This window comes from Pipistrellus hanaki (genome assembly GCF_964339955.1).
Source record: "Pipistrellus hanaki genome assembly, chromosome: 12".
NCBI classification, from domain to species: Eukaryota; Metazoa; Chordata; class Mammalia; order Chiroptera; family Vespertilionidae; genus Pipistrellus; species Pipistrellus hanaki.
The window spans coordinates 31,443,073-31,470,857 of NC_140514.1; the positions used below are offsets into that span (position 1 = coordinate 31,443,073).

Sequence of the window (27,785 nt, forward strand, 5' to 3'; positions counted from 1 at the left end):
TGGTATGGTATCTAGGTTTGCTTCAAAATACTTCAGGTGAGAAAAAGCATGGGGTAGACACAGAAATAAATTTTGAAAAAAGAATGTTACCTTTTGTTGAAATTGGGTGATAGGTACATCTTTCTACTTTTGTGCATGTTTTGATATTAAGATGACAATATGGTTAAGTGATCATTATCTGGGAGCAATTATCCTTAGAGATGTCTTTCTCTTATAATGCAATATTGAAGGAGATGAAAATTGAATATAAACTAATACACTGGGATATATGTATTTTTTTTCTCAGAGGGGTAGGGGAGATATACATTTCAAGTAGTTTCTAATAACATTCAAAAGTAGTTAATATCTAGTAGTCTTTAGAATTTTCTATACTTTTCCTTCTAATGTGGGGGGAACCAAAGACTTTTAAAGTAACTTAAGAATCAGCCGAAACCGGTTTGGCTCAGTGGATAGAAAGTCAGTCTGTGGACTGAAAGATCCCAGGTTTGATTCCGGTCAAGGGCATGTACGTTGGCTGCGGGCACATCCCCAGTAGGGGGTGTTGCAGGAGGCGGCTGGTCGATGTTTCTCTCTCATCGACGTTTTTGGCTCTCTATCTCTCTCCCTTCCTCTCTGTAAAAAATCAATAAAATATATTAAAAAAAAATAATAATAATAATAAAGTAACTTAAGAATCAATTATTTAATGAGTGTAATAGATTTGATAAATTACAACTTTCTTTCAGCTACCAAATCTAAATATATAAGAGCCTAAGTGATTGAACGACTGGTCGACCAATCACTTTGATGCGCACCAACCTCAGGGGACAGACGCTCAACGCACAGGATCGGGCCTGCAGGGATCAGCCTGAAACCTGCTATCGGAAATTCCCCAAGGGGTCCCAAATTACAAGCGGGTGAAGGCCAAGCTGAGGGACCCCACTGGTGCACAAATCCATGCACAGGGCCTCTATAGTAATTTTATAAAAACTCACACAGGGCTCCTTATGATGTGATAGATAAAACAATTTTGCTGTAGCATCTAAGTTAAGAAAACAAAGAAGTGGATCTTAAGCTATACATTGCTGGTTGAATTTTTAACCTCACCTCACAAGCTGCTTGACTATTATTAAACTGTTTTGTCAATAATTCAATCCATTGAAGCATTGTGGGCTAAAAAAACAAAAAAAGAAAAGTCACTGAAGGCATAAGGATTTCTCAGCTAAAGATTGATAATAAAAACCAAAGATATCAAATCACAAAATAAAACATACCTTTTCTTTTGAATGAATAAATGTCTCTAGGACAAAGGAAGTGCTTAACTGTAAAGAAAGATGAAATTAAGCAAAAAAGACTTAATTATTTTAAAGTACTTATTTTGAAAAAAAACATTTAAGGCTTATATATTACCTTTGCAGTCATTAGAGACACAGCTTTAGGATCTGGTAATGTACTGGGAATACAACTACACAACTGCCACATAAACCTGGAATTTAAAAATAGTAAGTTGAAATTCTTACAGGAAAAAAAATATGAATGCATAACAAAAAAACTATTACTGGGGAGGCAGAAGAGGGTAAGGGGGGTTTAAATGGTCAGAGGTGTGAGACTTGACTTTGGGTGGTGAACATACAATAAATAATATATAGAACTGTACACCTGAGTCATATATAATTTTAGTTAACCAATGTCAGCCCAATAAATTCAATAATTTTTTTTTTAATCTATTACTAAATTTATCAAACTTACCCAAAATATGTATGTTCAAAAATATTTTTGTCTTGAAGGAACTGCATGTTATCATGCCAAATCCACTGAAGAAAAAAGAAAGTTAACATCAGATATTGCTTCATTACATTTTACCAAAATTTAAAAAAAAAACAAAAAACCAAAATATATGCTTTTAAAATGCATGTGAATTTTTTTCCAGGAATATGGAACATGAATGTACTGTAAGTTATTAAACCTGGTTCAATTTATCATTCTATATGTGGCTACCTTAATGATTACTGTTGTTTAAAAACATATTTACAAAGATTTTGCCAGGGGAGAAATCAAGATGGCAGCATAGGTAAACACTTAAATTGTTGCCTCGCAAACAATTTCAAAACTACAAATAAAGGACAAAACGAACATCATCCAGAACCACAGGAAGGCTGGCTGAGTGGAAATTCTACCACTAGAAGGAAAGAGAAAAGCACACTGAGACTCACAGGAGCTGCAGAAGGCAGAGGTAAGGAGGCGAATGCATGGAGAGGGCTGGCAACTGAGAACAAGGCTGGCTTTTTCAATTGGGAGGGAGACAAAAGCTCCCAACTGCTCTGAACTCCAGTTCCAGGCAAGACTCTGGGGACCCAGACTTATACCGGGAAAACTGGACTTATCTGGCAGCGGGCAAAACTTGAGGGCAACTTTCTCTCAGAGGTGCTTTCAGCAATGACCAAGGGACACTTAAACCCAGGGGCCTCTTAAGGCACGACTGATGGGAAGTCCTGAAATCCCGCCCCATAAATCCATAGCTGTTTGCTCCGCCATGAGATCCCACCCCAACTAAGCTGAGTGCAGAGGATTTTGCATATGAATGGCCTGGTCCTTAGAATTCTAAATTTACCTAAAAAACTGCAGCTGAGTCAGTGAGACTCAGACATCCAAAAGAAAGCCCAAGGCTGAGCAGCAGTTTGCATTGCTTCATAGCTGGGCCTCATCTGAACACCTCCAAAACCCAAACAAAGAATAGAAATCTGCAGATCTCTCCATAACTCCTGCTGGGTGACCTCAGGCAGAGGATAAATTTGCACCTCCTTGGAGAACCAAGAACCAGTGTACCGAGGAATCAGAGTGGGACCATCCAGATTACAGCTCCTCATATCCGTAAGGGACACTCAGGGGGCAGACTCAGTGAGCACCGAAGCCACACTGAAGCAAGTCTTGTCTCATAAGGGTGTCTCCAGCACAGAAGTTCTCCTAGTGCAGACACAACTGATCCTCACATCCAATTGTCCTGGAGGTCAATTCCTCCCAGTGATACCAACAACCACCAAGGCTTGACTACAAGACTGGGCTGATGGGAAGCCAAGACTGTCTGCTCAGCCCTGGAACTTTGCCGCATCCAAACTGAGCACAGAGGCTTCTGCAATTTTGCAAGTCTGGTCCTATAAGGCTGTCTCCAATACAGAAGGTCTCACAGCCAATTCACCTGGAGGTCAATTCCTCCAAGTGATACCAACAACAATCAAGACTTGACTACAACAAGGCTATACACACTGTCCACAAAGGGGTGCACCAAGAGTGTCCACCTCAGGTAACTGGGGAGGCTGACCCACTGGGCCATATAGGAAACCTAGCACACAAAGCTACCCTACCAACTCAGGAAAGCAGAATAAATGCGGAGGCAAAGAAACAGATCACAAATAAAAGAAATGGAGAACAATGGGATATAGAATTAAAAACCATGGTTATAAGGTTTTTCAAGAATTTCCCAGAAAAGGCCGAAAAATTTAGCAAGACCCTCAAGGATATAAAAAAGGACCAACTAGAAATTAAATATACACTGACTGAAATAAAAAATATTATACAGAGACTCAACAGCAGACTAGAGGACCGCAAGAATCAAATTAAAGATTTGAAATACCAAGAAGCAAAAAACACTCGGAAAAGAAAAAAGAAAAAAGAATCCACAAAGTTAAAGATAGTATAAGAAGCCTCTGGGACAATTTCAAGCATAACAACATCAGAATTATGGCGGTGCCAGAAGAAGAGAGAGAGCAAGATACTGAAAACCTATTTGAAGAAATAATGACACAAAGCCAATTTGTCTCAGTGGATAGAGCGTCAGCCTGTGTATTTAAAAGTCCTAGGTTCGATTCCAGGCAAGGGCATGTACTTGGTTGAGGGCACATCCCCAGTGGGAGGGTGACAGGAAGGCAGCTGATGGATGTTTCTCTCTCAATGATGTTTTTAATTCTCTGTAGAAAATCAATAAAATATATTTAAAAAAAATAAATAAAGAAAGAAATGACTGAAAACTTCCCCCATCAGGTGAAAGAAATAAACAGACTTACAAGATCAGGAAGCACACAGAACCCCAAACAAACGGAATCCAAAGAGGACCACACCAAGACACATCATAATTAAAATTCCAAGAGCAAAAGACAAAGAGAGAATATTAAAAGCAGCAAGAGAAAAACAGTTACCTACAAGGGAGCACCCATATGATTGTCAGCTGATTTCTCAACAGAAACTATGCAGGCCAGATGGGAGTGGCAAGAAATATTCAAAGTGATGAATAGCAAGAACCTACAACCAAGAGCACTCTGCCCAGCAAAGTTATCATTCAGAACTGAAGGTCAGATAAAGACCTTCACAGATAAGAAAAACACTAAAGGAATTCATCAACACCAAATCAGCATTATATGAAATGCTGAAAGTTATTCTTTAAGAAGAAGAAGAAGTAAAGATAAAAAAATTATGAACAAATACATATCTATCAACAAGTGAATCTATAAATCTGAGTAACAGAATAAACTTGTGAATATAATAGAATCAGGGGCATAGAAAGGGAGTGGACTGATAATTCTCAGGGGAAGGGGGTATGGGGGATGCAGGAAGAGACTGGACTAAAATCATACACTTATGGATAAGGACAGTGGTGGGGGGAGGTAAGGGCAGAGGGTAGGGTGGGAGCTGGGTGGAGGGGAGCTAAAGGGGGGGAGAGGGGAAACAATTGTAATAATCTGAATAAAGATTTATTAAAAAATAAAAATATTTAAAACAAAAACAAAAATAGAGGAAGAAGAAAAAGGTAAAGATAAAATTAAGAACAACAAATACATTATCAATAAGTGAATGTAAAAATCAAGTGAATAAAAGAAATCTGATGAACAGAATAATCTGGTGAATATACTACCGTGATTCCCCAAAAATAAGACATCCTCCGAAAATAAGACCTAGCGCATGGAAAGATAAAACATCCCCTGAAAATAAGACCTAGCGCAACTTTGGGAGAAAAAATTAATATAAGACACTGTCTTATTTTCGGGGAAACAGGGTAGAATCAAGGGTATAGAGAGGGAGTGGACTGACAATTCTTGGGGGGAAAGGGGTGTGAGGTGTGCGGGAAGGGACTGGACAAAAACCATATACCTATGGATGAGGACAGTGGGGGGGTTAAGGGCAGAGAGTGAGGTGGGAACCGGGTGGATGGGAGCTATGGGGGTGGGGGGGAGATGAACAACTGTAATAATCTGAACAATAAAGATTTATTAAAAATGTAAAAATATAAAAAGATTTTGCCAGTAAGAACTCAGAAATCTCATTTGCCTGAAGAACGGTCATATATATTTTTATAAGAATAGGTAATGAGAGAACGGTTTATGTTTAAAAACTGGTTAAAAAAAAAAATAAGACAACCACCCTTTAATTTACGTTGGTAGACCTATATGGGAGTTGATTTCCCTGTTTACTTCATAAAAATAATGAAAAATTATTATTTCTCACAACAGTCCTGTGGAACTGCTCTACTGTCTTTAGTTTTATGTTCAACTCTTTGAATACCTTAAAAACATGCTCTAAGTCACTGCCAGGCAGTTCCATGACATTATTTTTAACTGGTTCAATTTTATTTTCTGATTATTGATATCATTGACTATCTTTATCCCTCTAAAGATTTTCAACTAACTCTACAAACCCTCAACCCCCTACTACTCTGGATCCAGGTTTTATAATCACACATTAGGGTTCCTGCTGTACATTATATTTAGAAAACCACAGAACTAGTCATTGAATGGCCTTACTTCAGAGTTCTTAGTCCTCTACTATTTCTAGGCATAGACTAGTTGGAGTTACAAAGAAACTTTGACAACATTCACTAATTCCACTCAATTCAGTGCCTGTCCATAGCAACTGAGTCCTATTCCAACTTCTTTTTTTCTTTTTTAAATATATTTTACTGATTTTTTACAGAGAGGAAGAGAGAGGGATAGAGAGCCAGAAACATCGACCAGCCGCCTCCTGCACACCCCCCATCAGGGATGCGCCCGCAACCAAGGCACATGCCCTTGACCGGAATCGAACCTGGGACCTTTCAGTCGGCAGACCGACGCTCTATCCACTGAGGCAAACCGGTTTCGGCCCTATTCCAACTTCTTGCTTTTAGCTAGGTACTATCTCTCTAACCTCACAAGAGCTGAACCTTTGGCCACCATTATCTGCTTTGTACCTAAAGCCTGGTAGTCCATGATTTCCACCAGATTTACTGCCTTTAATTATGTATCATTTCTGTCCTATAGACATATTCATCTTGTTTTTTGATTGTCCTTTTTATCTTTTATCAATACAATGTATGTGGAACCAACTGGGTATGTTTACTAGGTGTAGCAGTTAATAATGCAGATTTTTTCAATAGATGGAGTTATATATATATTCATATATACACGATTTGATATGTATGCTATTTTGTTGTATTGATAACAGTTTCAAAACTTCATATGTCAAATTTGCTGAAGGTTTAACATCACGGATATTTTTATGCTTACAAATGTCAAATTTGTGGGAAGTTTTCATTATTTTGAAGAAAAGTGCTGCTGAATACACTTTGGGAAGCTTATGGTAAACATGCTCTATCTCAAGATACTTGTGAACACTGGTTTAAACGCTTTAAAAGTGATGACTTCAATGGGAAAGACAAAGATTGTCCAGGTTAACTGAAAAAGTTTGAAGACGAACAATTACAAGCATTATCGAAGCTGCATGTCAAACTCAAAAAAACTTGCAGAAAGATTAAATGTTGCTCAGCAAACAATTACGATCATTTACAAGCAATGGGAAAGATTTTAAAGGAAGGAAAATGGGTGCCACATCAACTGAACAAAAGACAAATGGAAAACCAAAAAGTCATCAGTAAATGTTGCTTCAACGGCACAAAAGAAAGTCTTTTTTGCATCAAATTGTGACTGGCGAAGAAAAGTAGATTTATTTTGAAATTCCTAAGGCACAAAATCATGGGTTGATCCAGGTCACCCATCATCATAGACTGCAAGGCCAAATCGCTTTGGAAAGAAGACAATGCTCTGCATTTGGTAGGATCAGGAAGGTGTGGTGCATTATGAGCTTCTAAAACCAGGTGAAACCGTTAATACTGATCACTACCTACAACAAATAATCAACTTGAACCATACTTTGATTGTGAAATGACCATAATGTGCCAGAAGACATGGCAAAGTAATTTTGCTTCATGATGATGCACCATCATACAATTCAAAACCAGTTAAAGACCCGTTACACGATCTTGCCTGGGAAGTACTAACCCACCCGCTGTATTCACCAGACCTTGCTCCTTCAGATTACCACTTGTTTTGATCTATGGCACATGCACTTTCTGAGCAGCACTTCAAAACATACAAAGAAGTAGAAAATAGGGTCTCTGAATGGTTTGCCTCAAAACAAGAAAAGTTCTTTTGGGACGGTATCCACAAATTACCTAAAGATTGGGGAATTGTGTAGCTAGCGATGGAAATTACTTTGAATAAAGCACTTTTGATGTTTCTCTTGGAATTGTCGTGTTTTCTTTGATCACAAAATCCGCATTATTAATTGGTACACCTGGTAAGTGTGAAACTATAGTACTACATTGATCAGAAAGAACTTTCCTAAGTGTTTATATACCCATCCAACTTCATCTTGGATCACTCTTCCTTGAATTTATTAATCATCACAGCTACAGAGGTCATCTTTTAGTATCTAAAACAGGCCAATAAACTATCCTTCCTCAGGACTCTATATGTAACATTCTTTTTGCCTGGGGTACTCTTCATATGATTAACTCTTCACTAACTTTCAAAATGAAGTTGAAGATCACATTTCCTGAATTCCTTCTGCAGTACTCTGTCTTAGCTACCCTTTTCTGAGCACTCTACTTATTTTATCCATAAGAGCCACACATTTGTAGGTTCTAAAAATTTCCTTTTTACCTCTGGTAAAGTCTGTTAACTGTAGAAATATAAAAAACCAGATTCTGGTTTGCATCTAAAATCTATGTTAAGTAACAGTATTATTATATTTTTATTTAAATTTTTTAGTAAAATGTATGAGGAGGTAAACATTTTAAATTAGTAAGCTGAAACAACGATAGAAAAAAATGGTTGGTTTAGTTCTACAATCAAGAATAGTCTAACACAGTTCAGTTTGTTTTTCTTGTTATTATTATAATAAGCAAATGTCTGGGATTTCCTTTTCTCACAATATAAATCAGTGCTTCTCAAAGAATGGTTCAGAGAGATGTGGGTGTCCCTGTGATACTTTTAAGGTGTCTATAAGGTCCAAAGCATACAATGGAGTTTTCCAGAAGCTAAATGATGAGAGTACAATATATCAAAATACAGAAGTTATGAAACACAAGCTATCTTGTATTAAATCAGATATTAAAGAGATTTGCAAAAATGAAAAACAGGGCAACTTTTCTCACTGAATGGTATTCTTCAGAGAAAAAAAAAAAATTTTTTAAACTAAAGTTCTCAGCCCGGCTAGTGTGGGTCAGAGGTTGAGTGTCACCTACGGTATGAACCAGTAGAACATGTTTCAATTCCCTGTAAGAACACATGACTGGGTTGCAGGCTTGATCCCTAGTGTGGGGTGTGCAGGAGGTAACTAATCAATGATTTTCGCTCATGGTTGATGTTTGTCTCTCTGTCTGAAATAATAAAAATATATATATATTTAAAAAGGACAGGGGCAGGCTAGAAGGGGTAAATGGGGAAAAAGGGGAAACACACGTAATGCTTCCTAGGTATGCCTGAATACATTGGGGGGCATAAAGTCTTGCACATAATGGTGATTTTAATCTATTTAATTTTAATTATGGATGGTGATTGAAATTATTGTACAAATAGGTTGAGTTTAATGGCCTAAAATGTAGCAAACCAACTAATTCTTTTGGTAAATCCAATTCAAGGGCTTAATGAAGACAATATTCTTGGCATTTAATCAGTAATATTATAGGTAGGTAAGATAACAATTTAGAGTATAGGTAGGCAAGATAACAATTTAGAGTACTTAAAACTGAGTATGGGGGAACTCAGTTTTAAGTCTTGACCACAGTGCAAATATCAACAAATCAATTAGATAGTAAAAACTGAATTATCTATATGGGTGAGTATTTTTTCAGGAATACCTTTTCTGGAGATTTACTTTTTGTATTTTTGGCTGACTGGGTTAATTCATAACAATGACAACACACAGAGTGATGAGTACTTTTATAAATCTTAAAACATTAAAGTAACATTACCACTTACATTATGAAATAAAGCCTCATTATTATAAATCAAACACTTTATAATGCAAAAATTACTTATTTCAAATGCACATACACTGTATACTTGTGTGTAATGAAGAGTAAGAGAACACTTGCAATCCTATCATCACTAAGAACATTACCAACCATAAAAGCTACCTTCGGGCTTTGCTGTAATGCCGTCAACCAGTTTATCTTTCTTATTTTTCTTCAATGTTACTAGTAATTTTTTACTCCTTTTAATCTCATTTGCTTTATACTCACCTGTTGTATGTTATTATTATCAAGAGTATTTGCATATTGTGTTAAGGACTACCCTCAATTAATGTTGTCATGGTCTACTCTTGTATCACAGTACTATTATTTGAAAAAATACTTAAAACATGCTTTCAAATTGTTGTTAAAGTTAAATTAACTTATACCTCTAGTAATTCTGATGAAACATCAAATTTGAATTCTTTCCCATTTTCTTCCTCTGGTTCCATGCGTTTATAAAACAGCATATATGCACTGTGTGTCTATAAGAGGGAAAAAAGTACATTTTCAGTTCTGATAAAATATAACTATTAAAGAAAGCAACAGGAAAAAAAGAGAACAATTTAAAATTATATATGAAAGAAATGGTTACCTTTTCAAAAGAGAAATCCATAAACTTATCTGTAACAGAATCGTATGTCTTGGTCTGTTTTAAAAAAATAAGTTTCCTTCTTTAGAAAATGGGCACATTTAGTTATATTTACATATAAAATATTTTTTAAAAGCTGTTTAATACTATGTAATAACTTCACAAGTAGTTATTAAAAGCTGATTAATACTATGTAATAACTTCACAAATAGCACTGCATTCATAAAAATCCTCAACAGTAATTTTTGACAAAGAGTACTAAAAATTGGAGATGCAAAACATATTTTAACGTACTTTATCATACAACATATAAAACACAGGAAATAAAATGAACTTGCAATTTTAAAAAAACTCTTAAAAAGAGTTTTTTGGAAAGTTTACTTTTTTAAAGAAGTAGTTCTGTGAATAACATTTAGAGATGCAATCAGTTTAGTCATAGCTTCAGTGCTAACTCATTATTTACTCCTTCTACCCATCTCCAAAGTATTAGCAATTTTCCTACTTCTTTTATATTCAGAATAGTATAAGGACACCAAAGAGCAATAAAAAGTCCATTAAAATCCAAAATGTAAATAATTATTTCATAATAAACATGGCTATTCAAGTTAAAAACTGGTTTATCTGAGCTTGTCTGTGAAATGGAAATAACTATTAAAATATTTGACTTAAAAGAATCAACGAGGTATTTTTAAAGTGTTCAGAAAATTGGTAGGAGTGAAATTGTTACAATTCTACTCCAACCTAATGATCTTTTTGTATATCTTACTGTTAATTATGTAACAGGTAAGCTGTTCTTTTTCTATCTCATCACTTGTAATAATCAGGTTGCTAACTGCTTTACAAAAGCCAATAATATAAACAATTCTTTAAAGCTCAGCTCAATCCAACTTCCTTGTCAAAGTGTTCATATTAAGTCAATAAAGAGTAATTTTTGTTGGCTTTAATCCCAAAACATTCAAGAGAACAACCAATGCAATCATAATGTCACAAGGCAAGGTAATTCAAGTCCTATATTATTATTTCATTTTCAATTGTTAAGTCTTAACATTATTAATTAGTTGAGGGAAAAAAACCCAGTAATTTAAAAAATATTTCCCAGGGTTATTATATTCTCCAAACATACTAAAGTTCCATTAATACCAGCAGAATAAAGTTTAGATCGAATCATAGTGATTAAAAAGAAAGTGATTCTGCTATTGGATTTTATGATATTGCAAAGCATGTGAAAATCATAAGCTATTTGTAATTTTTGAATAAAACTTACTGTCATCTCTCCACCAAAACATTCAGAGGCAAGTTGAGCAGAATCAAAAGGTTTTACCTCAGCATCATTAAAAAGATACCTAAAACAGAGCAAGTAGCGTTGATAAAGTATAATGTACTGAATACCTCTCTATTATGTCTATTTTTAAAAAAATATTTAGGTTATATACGATATATTATAAATAATTACCAAACTATTATTATTAATACAAGGTAAATTCTAACTAAGCTCTCGTTTTAACAACTCGAATCCAAATAAATTGGAAATATAATTTAACAGTAATAACCACCCTAAAATTTGACAAATTCATTTATAACCTAGAAATAATGGGAGTTCGTAAAAGCAATAAAGTTTGTGTAAATATAATCTGTAACATGGACAGAAAAACATTAAGAGATGGTAGAACTTCCAAAGATAAAGATGCCATTTTAAAATTTATGATAAAAAATTGACTCAAAGTATATATATGGAAATATATTCAAATGAACAAAACACATTCAAGATATAACATGATTGACTTAAAGAGAAATAGTTGAACAAAACTATTATATTAGTGCATATTTAAACTCTATCTAACATCTGAAGACATTTGAAAACCAAAAAATAGTTATGAAAGAACTGATTTAATGATTTCCAAACATCTATGTAAAAGCCTAATCGACCAGCCAACCTGTAACTATGACACGCACTGACCACCAGGGGGCAGACGCTCAATGCAGTAGCTGCTGAGCTGCAGTGACTTAGCAGTTGCAGTTATCAGGTGACGAACCCAGAATCAGAGAGAGGGGAGCCTGATTCTGGGGGGTGTGACCCAAAAACTGCCCTCTTGCAATCCGGGACCCTCTCAGGGGATGTTGGAGATCCAGTTTCGGCCCGCTCCACACTGGCCAGGCCAAGGGACCTCACCAGCGCACAAATCTGTGCTCCAGGCCTCTAGTTAACGTGACAAAAGATGACAAAGGAGAAAGGAAAGGTAGAGTGGAACATGAAGGTTAACTTTTTGTGGGTTTTTTTTCGGGGGAATATATTGATTTCAGAGAAGGGAGAGAGAAATAGAAACATCAATGATGAGAGAAAATCATTGATCAACTGCCTCCCACACAACCCACACCAGGGATTGAGCCTGTAACCCAGGCATGTGCTCAACCACTAAGTCATGCCATCCTGGCTAAGTTAGCTTCTAACTAGACTATACACTGAGTGGCCAGATTATTATGATCTCTGAATGCATAATAATCTGGCCACTCAGTATTTCTGTGTGTGTATGTGTGTGTACTAGATGACCAGTGCATGAAATTCATGTACTAGGAGGTGGGGGGTATCCCTCAGCCTGGCCTGTACCCTCTTATAGAATGGAAGCCCTCAGAGGATATCCAACTGATGGCTTAGGCCCAGAGTGGGCCTACGCTGACAGTCAAACATCCTGTCACCACTGTGCTCCCAGCCTTGAGCCCAGCTCAGGGCTTCTGGCTGAGCGGCGCTCCCCATGTAGAAGTGCAATGACCACCAAGGGACAGCTCCTGAATTGAGTGTCTGCCCCTGGTGGTCAGTGGGCGTCAAAGTGACCGATTGTTCTACAGTTTGGTCAATTTGCATATTGGCCTTTTACTATATAGGATATTAGAGGCCCGGTGCATGAATTCGTGCATGGGTGGGGTCTCACCAGCCTGGCCAGGGGAAAGGAACATGGGTGGTTGGCCAGCCTGCCTGCTGGTCAAACTCCTGATCGAGGGGACAATTTGCTATTAGCCTTTTATTATATAGGATATACAATGAGTGGCCAGATTATTATGCATTTAGAGATCATAATAATCTGGCTACTCAGTGCATAAGAATTTTGTGGCCCCCTTATAGAAAGAATTCAGTAAAAGCTCTTGAATGAGTGAACACAGACAGGTAAGATTTGAAAGGTGCAATATGTTCTATGAATATAAAATTGCATGCAAAATTTTGTGTGTTCATTCTTCCTGAAGAAAACATTAATAAAATTCTCAAAGGAGTCTAGAGATCCATGAAGTTTAATAAAGTCATATTGTGTTTTGAAAGTCACTTTTATTTAAAATTTTTTTCTCACCTCTTTCTTAAATTTAAAGTTTTTAGAATACTGACATCAGAAAACATATCTGAAGAGAAAACTATCAACAGCTTATACTTTTAAAAGGTTTTTTAAAATCCAAATAAAATATTTTAAACTCACCACTTATTGTTTTTATAAGCATGTGGATTGACTATATCTCTAATGAAGCTATAATAGTGTCCACCATCTGCTGTTCCTGTGTGAACAGTCACTCCAATCAAGTCATATTCATAGCTCTCTGTGTCTTTTGAATGATCGCTGACTTCCTTAAAACCTAAAATGATTTACATAAAATAATGGCAATAAAATTTAAAAACTACACAGTGACACCTTAGAATTGCTTTATATACTGTACATACATAAGTAGGTACAGGTACTTAATATGTTAAAATAGGTACAAAACAACTGCATTTGCTATCACCATCCATAACCTAATATGTTAAGGAACATTATACAAATTGAAAAATAATCACATTAGTGCAAAACTACAGACAACAAATTCCTTATTTTGACTTAAGTTTCTGCTACTTCCACATTCATGGAAGCATCATGAAAAATAGAATGAAGCACAGTTTCTGTGCAGTCTTGCTATAATTTTAGGAATAGTTTGAAGAGTTCTAAAAAGTAGGATATATATATAAAATGCTCACTTAACTTCAACTGTATTTGAAAACTTATCATCTCTACTGGCTCATTTCCCACAATTTCTAAATATACCCAAAAGCTAACTTTAAAAATTCCCTCCCATAACTTCATATTCCTTCATAGCTATAGTTGCCATCTTCTCTCCTCTCTTCAAATAAAGAACATGTTCTCTCTTTAAAAAAAAATAAATAAATAAAAATAAAAATTTATTGATATTTTTACACAGAGGAAGAGGGATAGAGTTAGAAACATCATGAGATAAACATTTACCAGCTACCTCCTGCACACTCCCTATTGGGTATGTGTCCGCAACCGAGGTACATGCCCTTGACCAGAATCGAATCTGGGACCCTTGAATCCGCAGGCAGATGCTTTATCCACTGAGCCAAACTGGTTAAGGCAAGAACATGTTCTCTTGAAAGAATACCCTATACTCGTTGTTCTTACCTCTCTCATCTCTCATTTATTTTTATTTTTTAAATAAATCTTTATTGTTCAGATTATTACAAATGTTCCTCTTCCCCCCCCTCCCCCTCCGTTGCTCTCCTCCACCAGGTTCCCACCCCACCCTCTGCCCTTTCCCCATCCCCCATGATCCTCATCCATAGGTGCACAGTTTTTGTTCAGGCTCTTCCCGCACCCCCCACTCCTTTCCCCCGGGAATTGTCAGTCCACTCCCCTTCCATACCTCTGATTCTATTATATTCAACAGTTAATATTGCTCATCAGGTTTTTTAATTCCCTTGGCTTTTAGTAGTTTCACTTGTTGTTACGTATTTGTTTATCTTAATTTTTATCTTTATCTTCTTACTCTTCCTAAAGAACCCCCTTCAGCAATTCATATAATTAAGGTTTGGCGGTGATGAACTCCTTGAGCATTTTTTTTATTTGTGAAGCTCTTTATCTGGCCTTCAATTCTGAGTGATAGCTTTGCTGGGTAGAGTATTTTTGGCTATAGGTTCTTGCTATTCATCACCTTGAATATTTCTTGCCATTCCCGTCTGGCCTGCATGGTTTCTGTTGAGAAATCAGCTGACAATTGTATAGGTGCTCCTTTATAGGTAACTACCTGCTTTGCTCTTGCTGCTTTTAATATTCTCTCTTTGTCTTTTGCTCTTGGAATTTTAATTATGATGTGTCTTGGTGTAGTCCTCTTTGGATTCCTTTTGTTTGGAGTTCTGTGTGCTTCCTGGACTTGTAAGTCTAATTCTTTCACCAGGTGGGGGAAGTTTTCTGACACTATTTCTTTCAATATGTTTTCGATATCTTGCTCTCTCTCATCTTCTGGGACCCCCATAATTCTGATGTTGGTTCACTTGAAGTTGTCCCAGAGATTTCTTACGTCATCTTCAATTTTCTGGATTCTTTTGCCTTCTTGCTTCTGTGGAGGAGTGTCTTCTGGCTCTTTATGTTCCAAATCTTTGACTTGATTCTTGCGATCTTCCATTCTGTTTTTAGGACTCTGTATAATATTTTTAATTTCAGACAATGTATTCTTTATTTCTAGTTGATCCCTTTTCATATCCTCATAGGTCTTGTTTATTTTATCAGCCTTTTCTAGGAAATTCTTGAAAAACCTTATAACCGTGGTTTTGAACTCTATATCCAGTCACTTGTCCTCCATTTCTTTTGTTTGTGATCTGTTTCCTTGTCTCGGCATTTTCACAGCTTCCCTGAGTTGGTAGGGTGGCTTTGTGTGCTAAGGTGTCCTATATGGTTCAGTGGGTCAGCCTCCCAGTTACCTAAGGTAGAGTCTTGGTGTAGCCCTTTGTGGGCTGTGTGTGCAGACTTGTTAAGCCTTGCTTGTTGTTGGGATCACGGGAAGCGTTGACCTCCAAGCCAATTGGCTATAAGGATCAGAAGTGTCTCAGCTAGGAGGGTTTCTGTATTCTGCTTGGATGGGGCAGAGTCTTGGAATGGCACAGACAAGCCTTGGTGAATCCCGCAAGATTGGTTGTAGGCACACGCACCTCTTTGATATAGGCACAGACAAGCTTTGGAATGCTGTCTGTACCTCCCTAGTAGGTCCTATTCGCGGCAAACGAGAAAGCTAGCCACTGGAAGGGCTTCTGTGCTCCGCTTGGATGGGGCAGAGTCTCCTAGTGGTGCAGACAAACTTTGGTCAGCCCCTACCTACGAGGGTCTGGTTTCTGAGTCCCACAGTAAGGCCACTGGCTTCACACACCTCCGAGAGATCTCTGCCCACTGCCTGACAGTCTGGCCTCTCCCTGTCTGGGGCTGTCTATTAGAGCAACAGGGTGCTTCTGTTTTCCTCCCAAACAAGAAAGCTAGTCACCGCGCATTAGCCGTCCTCCCTGTCTGCGCGCAGGGAGTAAGCCAGTAGCAAACTCGGCCCGCCCTCTCCGCGCTCCGCAAGCAAGCCAGCAGCGAAGTCAGGTGGCTGCCTTTTCGTGCACACAGTTCTCCGCACCTTTACAGTTCCTGAGGTTCAGCGTGCCTTCTCTCTTCTTCCCAGATGGTAGAGCCTCCTCTCAGCCAGCCATCCGGCGCTTCAGGGCGATGTTTCCCGTTTTCCAGTTCTAAATTCAAATTTGTTGTGGTAGGCTGCATTCAGGTGTCTACCCTATGCTGCCATCTTGGTTTTCTCTCTCATCTCTCATTTATTAAGAGTAAATTATTGAATGCTCAGTAAGTGCCAGGCAATAGAATATCAAGATCGAATCATTGTTCTCTTCCCTACATCTTATAGAACTTCTTTACACCTTAAAATTTTAAATCAGTATAACTTTTTATACAAAGAAAACATTGCTAGGACTCTTAATATGTAAAATGTAACTTCTCTGGCTAAAGAAGAATGTAAAAGGCAAGTCCTAGATCTGTTCTGCTTTCTTCTCTCATCTATTTCCATTCCTCAACTCTGTGGTCCTGGAGGGGCATATGAAGAATTTTGAAAATCACTGCTCTTATGGAATAGCAATTTGGAGGTAACTATTTATGAACCATCTTTGACTCATTGCAATCTACGTTCCTATTGCAATACCCAAATAAAATTGTTCTGATAAAGATAACCAAAAATCTTCTCCATCACGTTCTTACTAAAACTTCTTTTTCTTTAGCATCCAATAATTTTAAACATATTCCTTCTTTCTTGAGATCTTGAAATACTGGCCCCTTATTCACCTAGCTGATCCAACCAGAAATCTGAGTCACTCATTTTCCTCCTCATTCTAGTAACAGACTAAAACAAAATGTAATCTTCAAAGGAGGCAGATACCGTGTTCTTTGTTATCACTATAGTCCAATTACTACAAGAATGGCAAATAAGATAGTAGGTAGATGTTCAACAACTTTGTTGGATTTATTCAATGGAGTCCTGTTAACTGCCACCTCCATACACTTCTCCAACCTTACCAGTATGCTTTCTCATCTAAGTTACCACCTCTGTAATTTACCAGAACGGCCTTCCCACACTCCTCTCATCATCCTTTAATCCATTTTGTTTGCTGTAGTCAGATTAACCTTTTCCATAGCCCATCTGGTTCCCATCTCAGTTCCCTGCTTAAAACCTTCCAATTGTTTCACACTGAATAAAGATAAGAATTTTTAACATGACCTGCCAAAAAATGAATTGGCCCCTGCCCTTTGCCCATTTCATCAGCTCCACTCCTCACCTGCCAAAGAGCTTATCCATTCCTCTCAATCTAGCTCTTACTCAAGTTCTGCTTAAATGTCACTTCTCATAAAAACTCTCCCTGATTCCCTTAGATGTAATACATTCAGTGTCTTTATTTGACATTATATCATGTTTGTTATTTTTTTTTCAATATAAGACTTGCCCACTAGACTTAAGTTCTACAAGGGCAGGAACATTTATCTTGTTTACTACAGTGTCCTCAATGCTTAGAAGAGTGCCTAGAACACAGTCCTAGTAGATATTAAATATTAAATTGGTAACTCCTGAATGTGCCACATTGTCTTTAAAAACCTTTTTAAGATTCAGTTCCATTTTGTTAAATGTATAGTTTATTACAACTTTATAACTATCTGGTCATGGAGACCTACAATAAAAGAAAAGAGATGGAAAATTACCTTCTTTCCTATCACTCTTTCCCATAAGAAAATCTTCTGTGTAGGGTGTCATATCCAAACGTAATGGGAAGGAAAAGTGTGTGTTCACTTTCTCTTTCATCATCGTTACCATATTAAATGTATACCTCATAGTATTAAAACTCAGAATGCGAGGCAATTTCTTAAAACATGCCCTGAAACACAGGAAAATTAATGAATAAAAACCTTTGTTAATAATTATCTTTCCAAAGTACTTCAATCATGTAAGAGGGGGACATATACATATATAACCCCTTACATGCCCTTTTTTCATTCTGAAACAACTTTCTTGCGTCTAGATAAAAGAAAAAACTAATAGACTGATAAACAACATGATGAAGATATATAAAGCTGCTATGGAAGTATAGAAAAGAATCACACCATACTTTAAAGGCAAGGAGGTCTTTGGTTGTTTTCTTTTCCACCTTTAATAACACGGTTTGAAGTATTTATTTTGCCAACTAGAACTGAAATTTCTGTATTATTTATTAGATGTACAACCCTAAACAAGTTACTTAGCCTCTCTAAGCTTAATTCCTGATTTGTAAAATGGAGACTAAAGTGACTACTCCCTATAACTTTTAGAGCGCTGCCTGGCAAATATCATTTAATATGTGGTGCCTGATAGTACAACAATTCAGTAGCAGCATAAAGTCAACTGGTTACCTAAATCTTATGGTTGACATATTAATAGATCAAGTTAAAAAAATAAACAACAACAAAAGACACACAAAATTTTGGTTTAAATAAAATCTTTACTAATAAAGGGGTAATGTGCTAATTAGACAGGGAGACCTTCCAGATGTCCTTCTGGACAAAGCATGGTGATGGGGCAGAGGCGGTTAGGGCAATCAGGCCAGGAGGGGAGGGAAGTTGGGGGCAAGCAGGCCAGTAGGCAGAGCAGTTAGGAGCCAGTGGTCCCGGTTTTGTGAGAGGGATGTCCCTGTAAGATCGGGCCTAAAAGTGCAGTCAGACATCCCCTAAGGGGTCCCAGACTGAAAAGGGTGCAGGCCAGGCTGAGAGACACCCAAATTTCTTGCACAGGGCCACTAGTCTATAATAAAAGCATAATATGATAATTAGACCAGATGTTCTCCCATCCTTCGGGATGACCTTCCAACTTTCCAGATGAAGGAAGCCCGAGTGCTGGGTGCCAGAGGGAAGCAGATGCCAGCAGCTGGGGGAAGAAGGCCTACTCTTGTACAAATTTTGTGCATCAGGCCTCTTGTGTGTGTGTGTGTATGTGTGTATAATTATGAAAAATATTAATTTTAGAAAACAATATTTCACTGTACTCAGGAGTCAAGAGAATTTGTTTAAACCAAGAGCATAGTATTTTTGTTTTCTAAAGAAATATAGAAAGATGAAGGAAATAAGGAAAAGATGTCATAGCAAAGGGAGTAAATATTCCAAAAATTCATCATTATTGAATATTTAGACTAGCAAATGATAAGGTTACAGAAGCATAAACAGTTCAATGATGAAGGACCTTGTATATCATAATAAGAGTATGAATTATCCTGAAATATAACAGTCACTAACAGACTTGTGGTGGGAAATGGAATGTGCATTGATTCAGAAGATAAAACAGCTGGAAAGATAAGAATTTATGTTATAGACCTATTAAATCTGAGACTAAGACAGTTGTAAGGGAACAACATAGCACTCCAAATTAGTTATGATTAATTTGGGAATCAGTATGTCAGCAGAGATTAATATTATGGTGGTAGGTAAAATTATTCAGGAAAGAATAAACTGACAAAACTAAAGGTTTAAAGATAGAGCAGAATATGATCCTCAATACATTTCTGTTGACCACTTACTATGTTATTACAGACATTTATAAGTATGTTAAGAATACAAAAGTCTGATTAACACTTTGTCTGGGAGATATGAAACAGTATTTAGGAAAACCCAAACTAGTAGAATTACATTAGCCCCCCTCGCAAAAGGAAATGTTACAAGAAACATATTAAGAATGACAGATTTATTCCAAGTAAAATAAATTCTCCAAAGAATGTGACTTACTCTATCTTTTGACTGACTCATTATATTCCTAAAAACTTTTGAGTGACACCATTTTGTATGAGTCCTTAATTCTTAACCTAATCCAATTCTTACCAGATGAGCTTTTCTTCTTCCTGTAACTGCCTGCACAGTTATACTTTCATTTGAATATGTCTACCCACAATCTTTCTCTTTTGCAACAAACTTGAACTCTGAAGGTTGAGAAAAAGAATACCATACCCTTCAAATAGGTATTTACCTGGAAAAAATCATCTATTAAGCAATTTGAAGCAAGGGCTTTTCTTTTTCTGCCTTCAACATGATTTCATCTAGAAAACAACTCTGTTTGATCCGAAAGTTCATTTTAAACTCCATCTTCCTTGCTGATTTTTATCAAACTTCTAAAATAAATGATTTGTATTTGACATCATGTGCCCTGACAACCCTGCTTTTATTGCTACAACTTGACAAAACACACCAAGTACTTATTTGAAATAAAACTCAGTGCTTTTTTACTCAGCTTGACTCCCCTACCCCCAATCTCTGAGTACCTTCTTGATATTCTCTTCCCTAGTTTCTGGGTTACCTCCCTATCCCGATTTTCTTTATTTGATTGTGTCACTTTTGCCTCTGTATATTTGGGATGGCTTAAGTCTCTGTCCTTTGCAATACTTATGCTCTTTCTCAGGCAGATGTTCAGATGCCTCCAATTAAGCAAATTATCCAAAACCTAGATATTAATTACTTGATGTTACTATATATTACCACTCTTGCAAATCCTCTACCGCAGTGTACCCCTTCTATAATTTTCGTAACGCTGAGTACCCCTTGTACTCATGAGAATGTAGAATTAGGGGCAGCTAAACACGGTGCAATGCATATCCCCACCAAACTCTACATGTACCCCTGGGGGTACGCGTAACCCACTTTGGGAAACACTGCTCTACCTGAATGATGTAGGCTAGCCTATTCCTGGACTTCCTGCATATATAAGGTCATTTCTATTTCTCTGCCTTTGTTGCTAGCTCTTTCAGACAAATTTCTACTTGTCATTCAATATTCACCTGTAGAACTGAAACATCTTTGCCCAATTGCTCTGTCCTAAACTGGCCTCCATACGCCTGAGCTCTGAAGAAAATAAAAATCTATTATAGAGATTCAGAAAAGGATGTCTTCAGTTCATAAATAGACTCTTTATCTTGCTTCACTAAATGCAGAGCAGAGAAATAAGCAACCGGACAGACTTTGGTAAATATTTGATTAATTAAAAGAGAAAAATCTGAAATATTTAAGGGTGCTTGAAAGTATACTTTAATAACTATATAAAAAACTACTAGTGGAATGATCTCCAAGCAGATGACCTTAACCTTAATCAGATAATTTTAATTTATATAAGTTTGTGCTTTACTTCCACTTGATTATCAAAATAACATTACATTTAAAAAAACATACCTTTTTTCAGCTCGTACTTTCTTCCCGCAATGAGAACATGTATACATGTTGTCACCTTCTAAAGTATCTTTAATAGTAACTTCATCAAGAGACTCCTGTATATAAAGCCAGAGTTAAAGGTTTCATATTACTGTTTACAGCATGCAAAAATACAAAAAATAGTTAATTACAATTTGAGTAAATACACAGAGGAAAACCAAAATTTTAAAAATATTTTTATTGATTTCAGAGAGAAAAGGAGAGGGAGAAATAGAAACATCAATGATGAGAGAAAATTAACGATCAGCTGCCTCCTATACGCCCCACACTGGGGACAGAGTCTGCAACCTGGGCATGTGCCCTTGACCAAAATTGAACTCGGGACGCTTCAGTCCTCTATCCACTGAGCCAAACTGGCTAGGGACAAAATATTTGTTAAAGTAAATTCTTAATTTCAGTAACAATTGTTTCCCCTCACATCGAACAAATACTCTCTGAATATTATTAAATTTTTCAAAAGTGAAGCATTTAAATTTTGCTTAGGAAAAGATCAACTTTGTGGTCTATCTTTAGTTCCTATCTTGAGTAGCATTGCATTAGAAAATAGAAGAAAGTTAACTTTTAAGATGAGAAACATAATCCTGGTACATACAAATAATTTAAAATAAGGAAAAAAAACTATAGATGTGCACACTACTTACATAAATATTCTTCATATCAGCCACTTGGCACCTCACAGTATAAAATTCTTCAGCAGTCTGACTAACGTGTTCACAATCCTGGTCAGGTAACAGTAAAAAGTTAGTAATTTTTATAATAAGCTAATTAAGATTTCTGAAAAGCAAAGAAAAGGTAGAATACTTACCAAGGATACAACATTGTTTGTAATTACACCTCCAAACAAACTTTTGACAGTATTTTTCTTTGGAATAAACAAACAAAAGTCAGTAACTAAAGTTGGGTAAATCTCTATAAATGTCAAGAAACTTCAGTATTCTGGTACTAACCAGTTCTGGAGACATTTCTTCAATTTTAGTAATTAGATCGGTAAAAAACTCTGTCATATCTTTCTGCTCCCCAGTATTCAGAGGCTGCTTATCCATGGTGTATGTTTTACAGAAGGGTCTAGGATTATATGCTTTGCATTCACTCTCCTGTAAATGAATAATGAGGTGGGAGTGGAGAAAAAAATTATAAAATAAATTATCAAATAAAGAAATCTAAGTCTAGCTCTGGCTGGTATTGCTAAATTGTAAGAGAATAGGCCCATGCACGGAAAGGACTTGGGCTCAATTCTGGTTCAGGGCACACACCTTTGTTTGCAGGCTCAATCCTTGGCCCCAGCTGGTTGCAAGTGGAAGGCAACCAGTCACTGTGTATTTCTCCCACTCTCCCATCGAAGTGTTTCTCTCTCCCTCTCCCCCTCTCTCTTTCTCTCTCTCTCCAACTCACCTTCCTATCTCCCTTTCATTGTCTCTAAAACTCAATGGGAAAAAATATCTTCGGGTAATAATTAACAAACACGGGGGGGGGGGGGAAGAAAAATCACACAGGCTATGTGCCATGCTGATGAACCTGGATATTATTCTGTTCATAATGAAGAACCACTGAAGAGTTTTAAGCCTGGGAGTAATATTGTAAGATTTGCAATTTAAAAAACACACAACACACTGATTTAGTGAACTTTTACAGTTATGGAAGTAAGAAGAGGAGGTGAAAAAAAGAAATAAGAAAATTCTAAGCCTAATGGGGGAGGGGGGGAGGGGGGTTGGGGGGGCTGTGACAGAAAAAGGGATTCTTCAAAAGACACTAACAGGATGTAAATAATTGAGATATAACTATTAAAAATACCATTAAGTGACAAATTCGATTAGAAAAGTTAACAGTACATAGTCAGGATAAAGTCAAAACAAATGAGCATTAATGTTTTCAGTTTTGGTGAGAGGATATATCTAATTTAGGTTTTGAAAAAAATACTAGAGGCCTGGTGCACAGATTCATGTACCAGTGGGGTCTGCAGGCCTGGCCTGCAGGGACCGGGCCAAAACCAGCTTTGTGACATCCACCAAGGGGTTCCAGATTGTGTGAACTCAGAGGCCAGGCCAGGCTAAGGGACCGCACCGATGCAATCAGGGCCGGGGAGGGACCATGGGAGGTTGGCCAGCTGGGGAGGGCTCCAGGGCCTCTGGCTCATCTCATCCAGTCCTGATCAGCGGACATCAACAGCAAGCTAACCTACAGGTTGGAGTTTCTGCCCCCTGGTGATCAGTGTGTGTCACAGTGACTGGTTGAATAGTCGAACAAATGATAGAACAAATGTTGGACACTTAGCTATTAGGCTTTTATTTATATATATATATATATATATATATATATATATATATATATATATATATATATTTTTTTTTTTTTTTTATTGATTTTCCACAGAGAGGAAGGGAGAGGGATGGAGAGCTAGAAATGTCGATGAGAGAGAAAAACATCAACCAACTGACTCCTGCACACCCCCCACCGGGGATGTACCCGCAACCAATGTACATGCCCTTGACCGGAATCGAACCTGGGACCCTCAGTCCGCAGACCGATGCTCCATCCACTGAGCCAAACCAGTTTCGGCTAGGCTTTTATTATATAGGATTTTTATTGTTGGGAATACTACAGATGCCCCCTTCCCATTTTCCCTCTCTTTGTCCCCCTACTCCCCTTTTCCAGCCAGGCCCAGGGCTTCACCTATTGTCTGTGTTCATGGGCAATCTATACATGGATATAAGTTCTTTGTTTAATCTCTTCCCAACCCCATCCCATACACAATTATCAAACATACCATTAAATATGTAAACATTTTTTGAAGCTCCAGAAGAGTGGTCTTATGCTTCATATCTTCTGAATACTGAAATTCAAAAGAAAACATCCAATTAAAAGATACTGACAATAGACATTCTAGCAAAGTACTAAAAGATGCTTTACACTATCCATTTTCTTTCTTTTATATATGTATAGAAAAGCACAATCTAGAAATTTTAGTATTAAAAATGGAAGTATTTAGTTCATTATTATAAAGACAGCCATCACTATTATGTGAGAAAACTGAATAAAGACATCTTTAAAAAGTCACTTTCTTTACTCAGCCTGTATACTCAGTGGGTGAACTTAAACTTATGAACCAGGAAATCATGGTTCAATTCCTGGTAAGGTCACATGCTGGGGTTTTGAGCTAGATCCCCAGTAGGGGGCGTGTAGGAAGCAGCCAATCAATGATAGTTTTTCATCATTGATGTGTCTATCTCCCTCTCTGAAATTAATAAAAATATATTTAAAAAAATAAACCCCACACATAGCATTAGCTAGTTATATAGTCAAATTTTGTCATTTTTTAAAAATTCATAAGTTGCTTCTCAAACAATATTTTAGTAAATTTTTAAAAAATCAAGATTTAGTGACAGATTTAAAAATTTTGTTTTATATTGTACCTTAGCAGTGAAGACAGCCTGTCTTGCTTCAGGTATCATATAAAGTTGTTGAATAGTTGAAGCCAAGTAACAAGTAGCTCCAAGGTTAGTCAGGCCAACAAATCTACACTCAGCACGGACATCCTCATGAGGCCAGTAATCCCACTTATAAGGTGCATGGGCTGCTGAAAAAAAGAGGGAAGAAAAAATGTCCCCCAAACAAACTATTAAACATAATGTATTGTTTTTATTAACAACCATTACCCTCCATTACATATTTAGTTAAAATGTATAAAACACTATATATGGTAATTTTTAAATTAGTAAGAACACATAGTAAAACTAATTCATTTCCTAAAAACTCAAAGGACTGTCACAACTTCATTTCATTTAAAACTAAATTATTCAACAAAAAAAAATGTTTTAGTACTTGAGCTATCTATAAAACGTCCTTCACACCTTAAAAAAAAAATTAAAATCTTTAACCACAATACATCCAAGCAACGATCATTTATAACTGTTAAAGTGTGTGAACAGTGATTTCTTTCTTTGAAATATGCCCTTCAAAAATCTCATTTCTGCATACAAAATTTAAAAAGATTAAAGAAAAACAAGAATGCTTACACTGCATGTGTTGTGCCATAACCCAGTTGTGTATTAGCCTGTAGTTCTCAACAGACCCCTTTACCATCTCTACTAACAAATCATAAGCAGCAGCTCTTGAAGAATGTGATTTGCACTTTGGCTGTTGTCTATCTTTTAGACTAGGCAACAAAAACAGGAGATTGAAGATATCTCTTAAAAATTCCTGAAAAACAGAAAATCCAAGCACATTATCTAAACTTAAATATTAATTATATTCCAAATATGAGTTAACTTACGTAAACTAAACCCTATGACATCTACAATTTTCTACAAGACTGTTTGAAAATGTCAAGCAGCATCTTATACAATTACTGGAAAGTATTCCCAATGTTCACTTTTCTTAAGAGAAAAGAGAAGGGTGAGAATCACCTTCCCTCTTACTTCCCTCTTGCCACTTAATATAGCTCGTTCTTACCAAAACGCTATTATTCCAGAAAAACTTATTCCAAAAGTTTTTGTTAAAGAATCATTACTCCCTTTCTTGGCTGCTTCTGCACTTAAGTTTTTCCTTATTTTACTCTAATAATAACAATAGTAGCCATCAATGCAGCAACTTGTGTATAATGAGAACTTTTAAGTGCCAGAGGTTCCCAAACAAAAAACATTAAAAACTATGTCTGTTCTGGCCGGGTGGCTGCCAAAGCATCGTCACATTCACCAAAAGATTGTGGGTTCAATTCCCAGTCAGGGTAAATACCTAAGTTGAGGTTTGATCCCCTGCAACCTAAGGGTGTGTATAGGAGGCAACCAATATTTAAGAAAACTATTCTATATTACAATAACTATATCTTCTTCAAAGCCTTTCCTAATCTTCTCGCTATCTGATCTTGATTTCCAAAAAGATGGAAGAGGGAGAGAAAGAGATAGAAACATCAATGATGAGGTAGAATCATTGATGTTTCCATCTCTCTCTTCCTCTCCCTTTCTCTTTGAATTCAGTAAAAATATATATAAGCGGAAACCGGTTTGGCTCAGTGGATAGAGCGTCAGCCTGCAGACTGAAAGGTCCCAGGTTCGATTCCGGTCAAGAGGATGTACCTTGGTTGCGGGCACATCCCCAGTAGGGGGTGTGTAAGAGGCAGCTGATCGATGTTTCTAACTCTCTATCTTTCTCTCTTCCTCTCTGTAAAAAATCAATAAAATGTATTAAAATATATATATATATATTTTTTAAAGTATAATTTTGATTCATTCACACTGTATTATTATTGTTTTGTTGAAAACTGGCATTTTTTACTTGACGGTTTAAGGGAAAACAGGTAAGTACCCCTGACTAAATAGTCAAGTATTTCATGTTTTAAAAGTTATTACAGCTCACTAGTGTGCTTCTGTGGCCCACCAATTGAAAACACCTATCACATATGTAGTATGGCTGGGGATATAAAAATGACATAGTTCTTTGTCAAGTGATGTATTCTGACTAAATTAATTAAATTTACTTTAAGAATTTATGTGAGCCTAACCAATTTGGCTCAGTAGATAGAGCATTGGTCTGTGGACTTAAGGGTCCCAGGTTCAATTCTGGTCAAGAGCATGTACCTTGGTTGTGGGCTCATACCCAGTAGGGAGTGCGCATGAGGCAACTGATCGATGTTTCTCATTGATGGTTCTAACTCTCTATCCCTCTCCCTTTCTCTCTGTAAACAATTAATATATTTTTTTAAAAAGAAGAAGAATTTATGTGAGCCTGACTGGTTTGGCTCAATGGTTGAGCACATACTCATGTTGCAGGCTCAATTCCCAGAGTGGGGCATGCAGGAGGTGGCTGATCAATGATTCTCTCTCATCATTGACATTTCTATCTCTTCCCCTCTCCCTTCTTCTCTGAAATCAATAAAAATATGCATTTTTTAAAAACATGAAATTTTTTCCCTCTTATGTATTTAATTTTTCAAGGGTATTTTTTTAAAATATGTATGTGTGTGTGTGTGTGTGTGTGTGTGTATATATATATACATATATAAAAATTAATTTTTTTACAGAGAGGAAGAGAGAGAAATAGAGAGTTAGAAACATCGATGAGAGAGAACCATCGATAGCTGCCTCTTGCACATCCCCTACCAGGGATGTGCCCACAACCAAGGTACATGTCCTTGACCAAAATCGAACCTGGGACCTTTCAGTCTGCAGGCCGACGCTCTATCCACTGAGCCAAAATGGTCTCGGCTCAAAGGGTATTTTTTAATGGATTCATTTTTTAAGTGAAGAAAACAGATCACAGAATGGTTTTACATAACATAAACTATATACTTGTGTATTTATTACATACATAGAAAGCCCTGGAATGCCATCATCAAAGCACCACGGAA

The 27,785-nt window shown here is 36.8% G+C and overlaps 1 protein-coding gene across 5 annotated transcripts in view; it reads right to left on the minus strand.

Moving 5' to 3' along the window:
* Positions 1-27,785, minus strand: part of USP34 (ubiquitin specific peptidase 34) — a 179,950-nt gene that overhangs the window by 41,499 nt on the left and 110,666 nt on the right. For all 5 annotated transcript variants that reach the window (XM_084901048.1, XM_084901047.1, XM_084901045.1 and 2 more), the window contains 16 exons: positions 25,456-25,639; positions 24,853-25,013; positions 24,207-24,272; positions 22,390-22,536; positions 22,248-22,304; positions 22,084-22,161; positions 21,404-21,498; positions 17,927-18,099; positions 13,352-13,505; positions 11,155-11,233; positions 9,894-9,947; positions 9,688-9,783; positions 1,729-1,793; positions 1,390-1,465; positions 1,254-1,301; positions 1,087-1,152 (listed from right to left, as the gene is read on the minus strand). In XM_084901048.1, the coding sequence (XP_084757174.1) occupies positions 1,087-1,152; positions 1,254-1,301; positions 1,390-1,465; positions 1,729-1,793; positions 9,688-9,783; positions 9,894-9,947; positions 11,155-11,233; positions 13,352-13,505; positions 17,927-18,099; positions 21,404-21,498; positions 22,084-22,161; positions 22,248-22,304; positions 22,390-22,536; positions 24,207-24,272; positions 24,853-25,013; positions 25,456-25,639 (1,599 nt within the window). The remainder of the gene's footprint in view (positions 1-1,086; positions 1,153-1,253; positions 1,302-1,389; positions 1,466-1,728; positions 1,794-9,687; positions 9,784-9,893; positions 9,948-11,154; positions 11,234-13,351; positions 13,506-17,926; positions 18,100-21,403; positions 21,499-22,083; positions 22,162-22,247; positions 22,305-22,389; positions 22,537-24,206; positions 24,273-24,852; positions 25,014-25,455; positions 25,640-27,785) is intronic.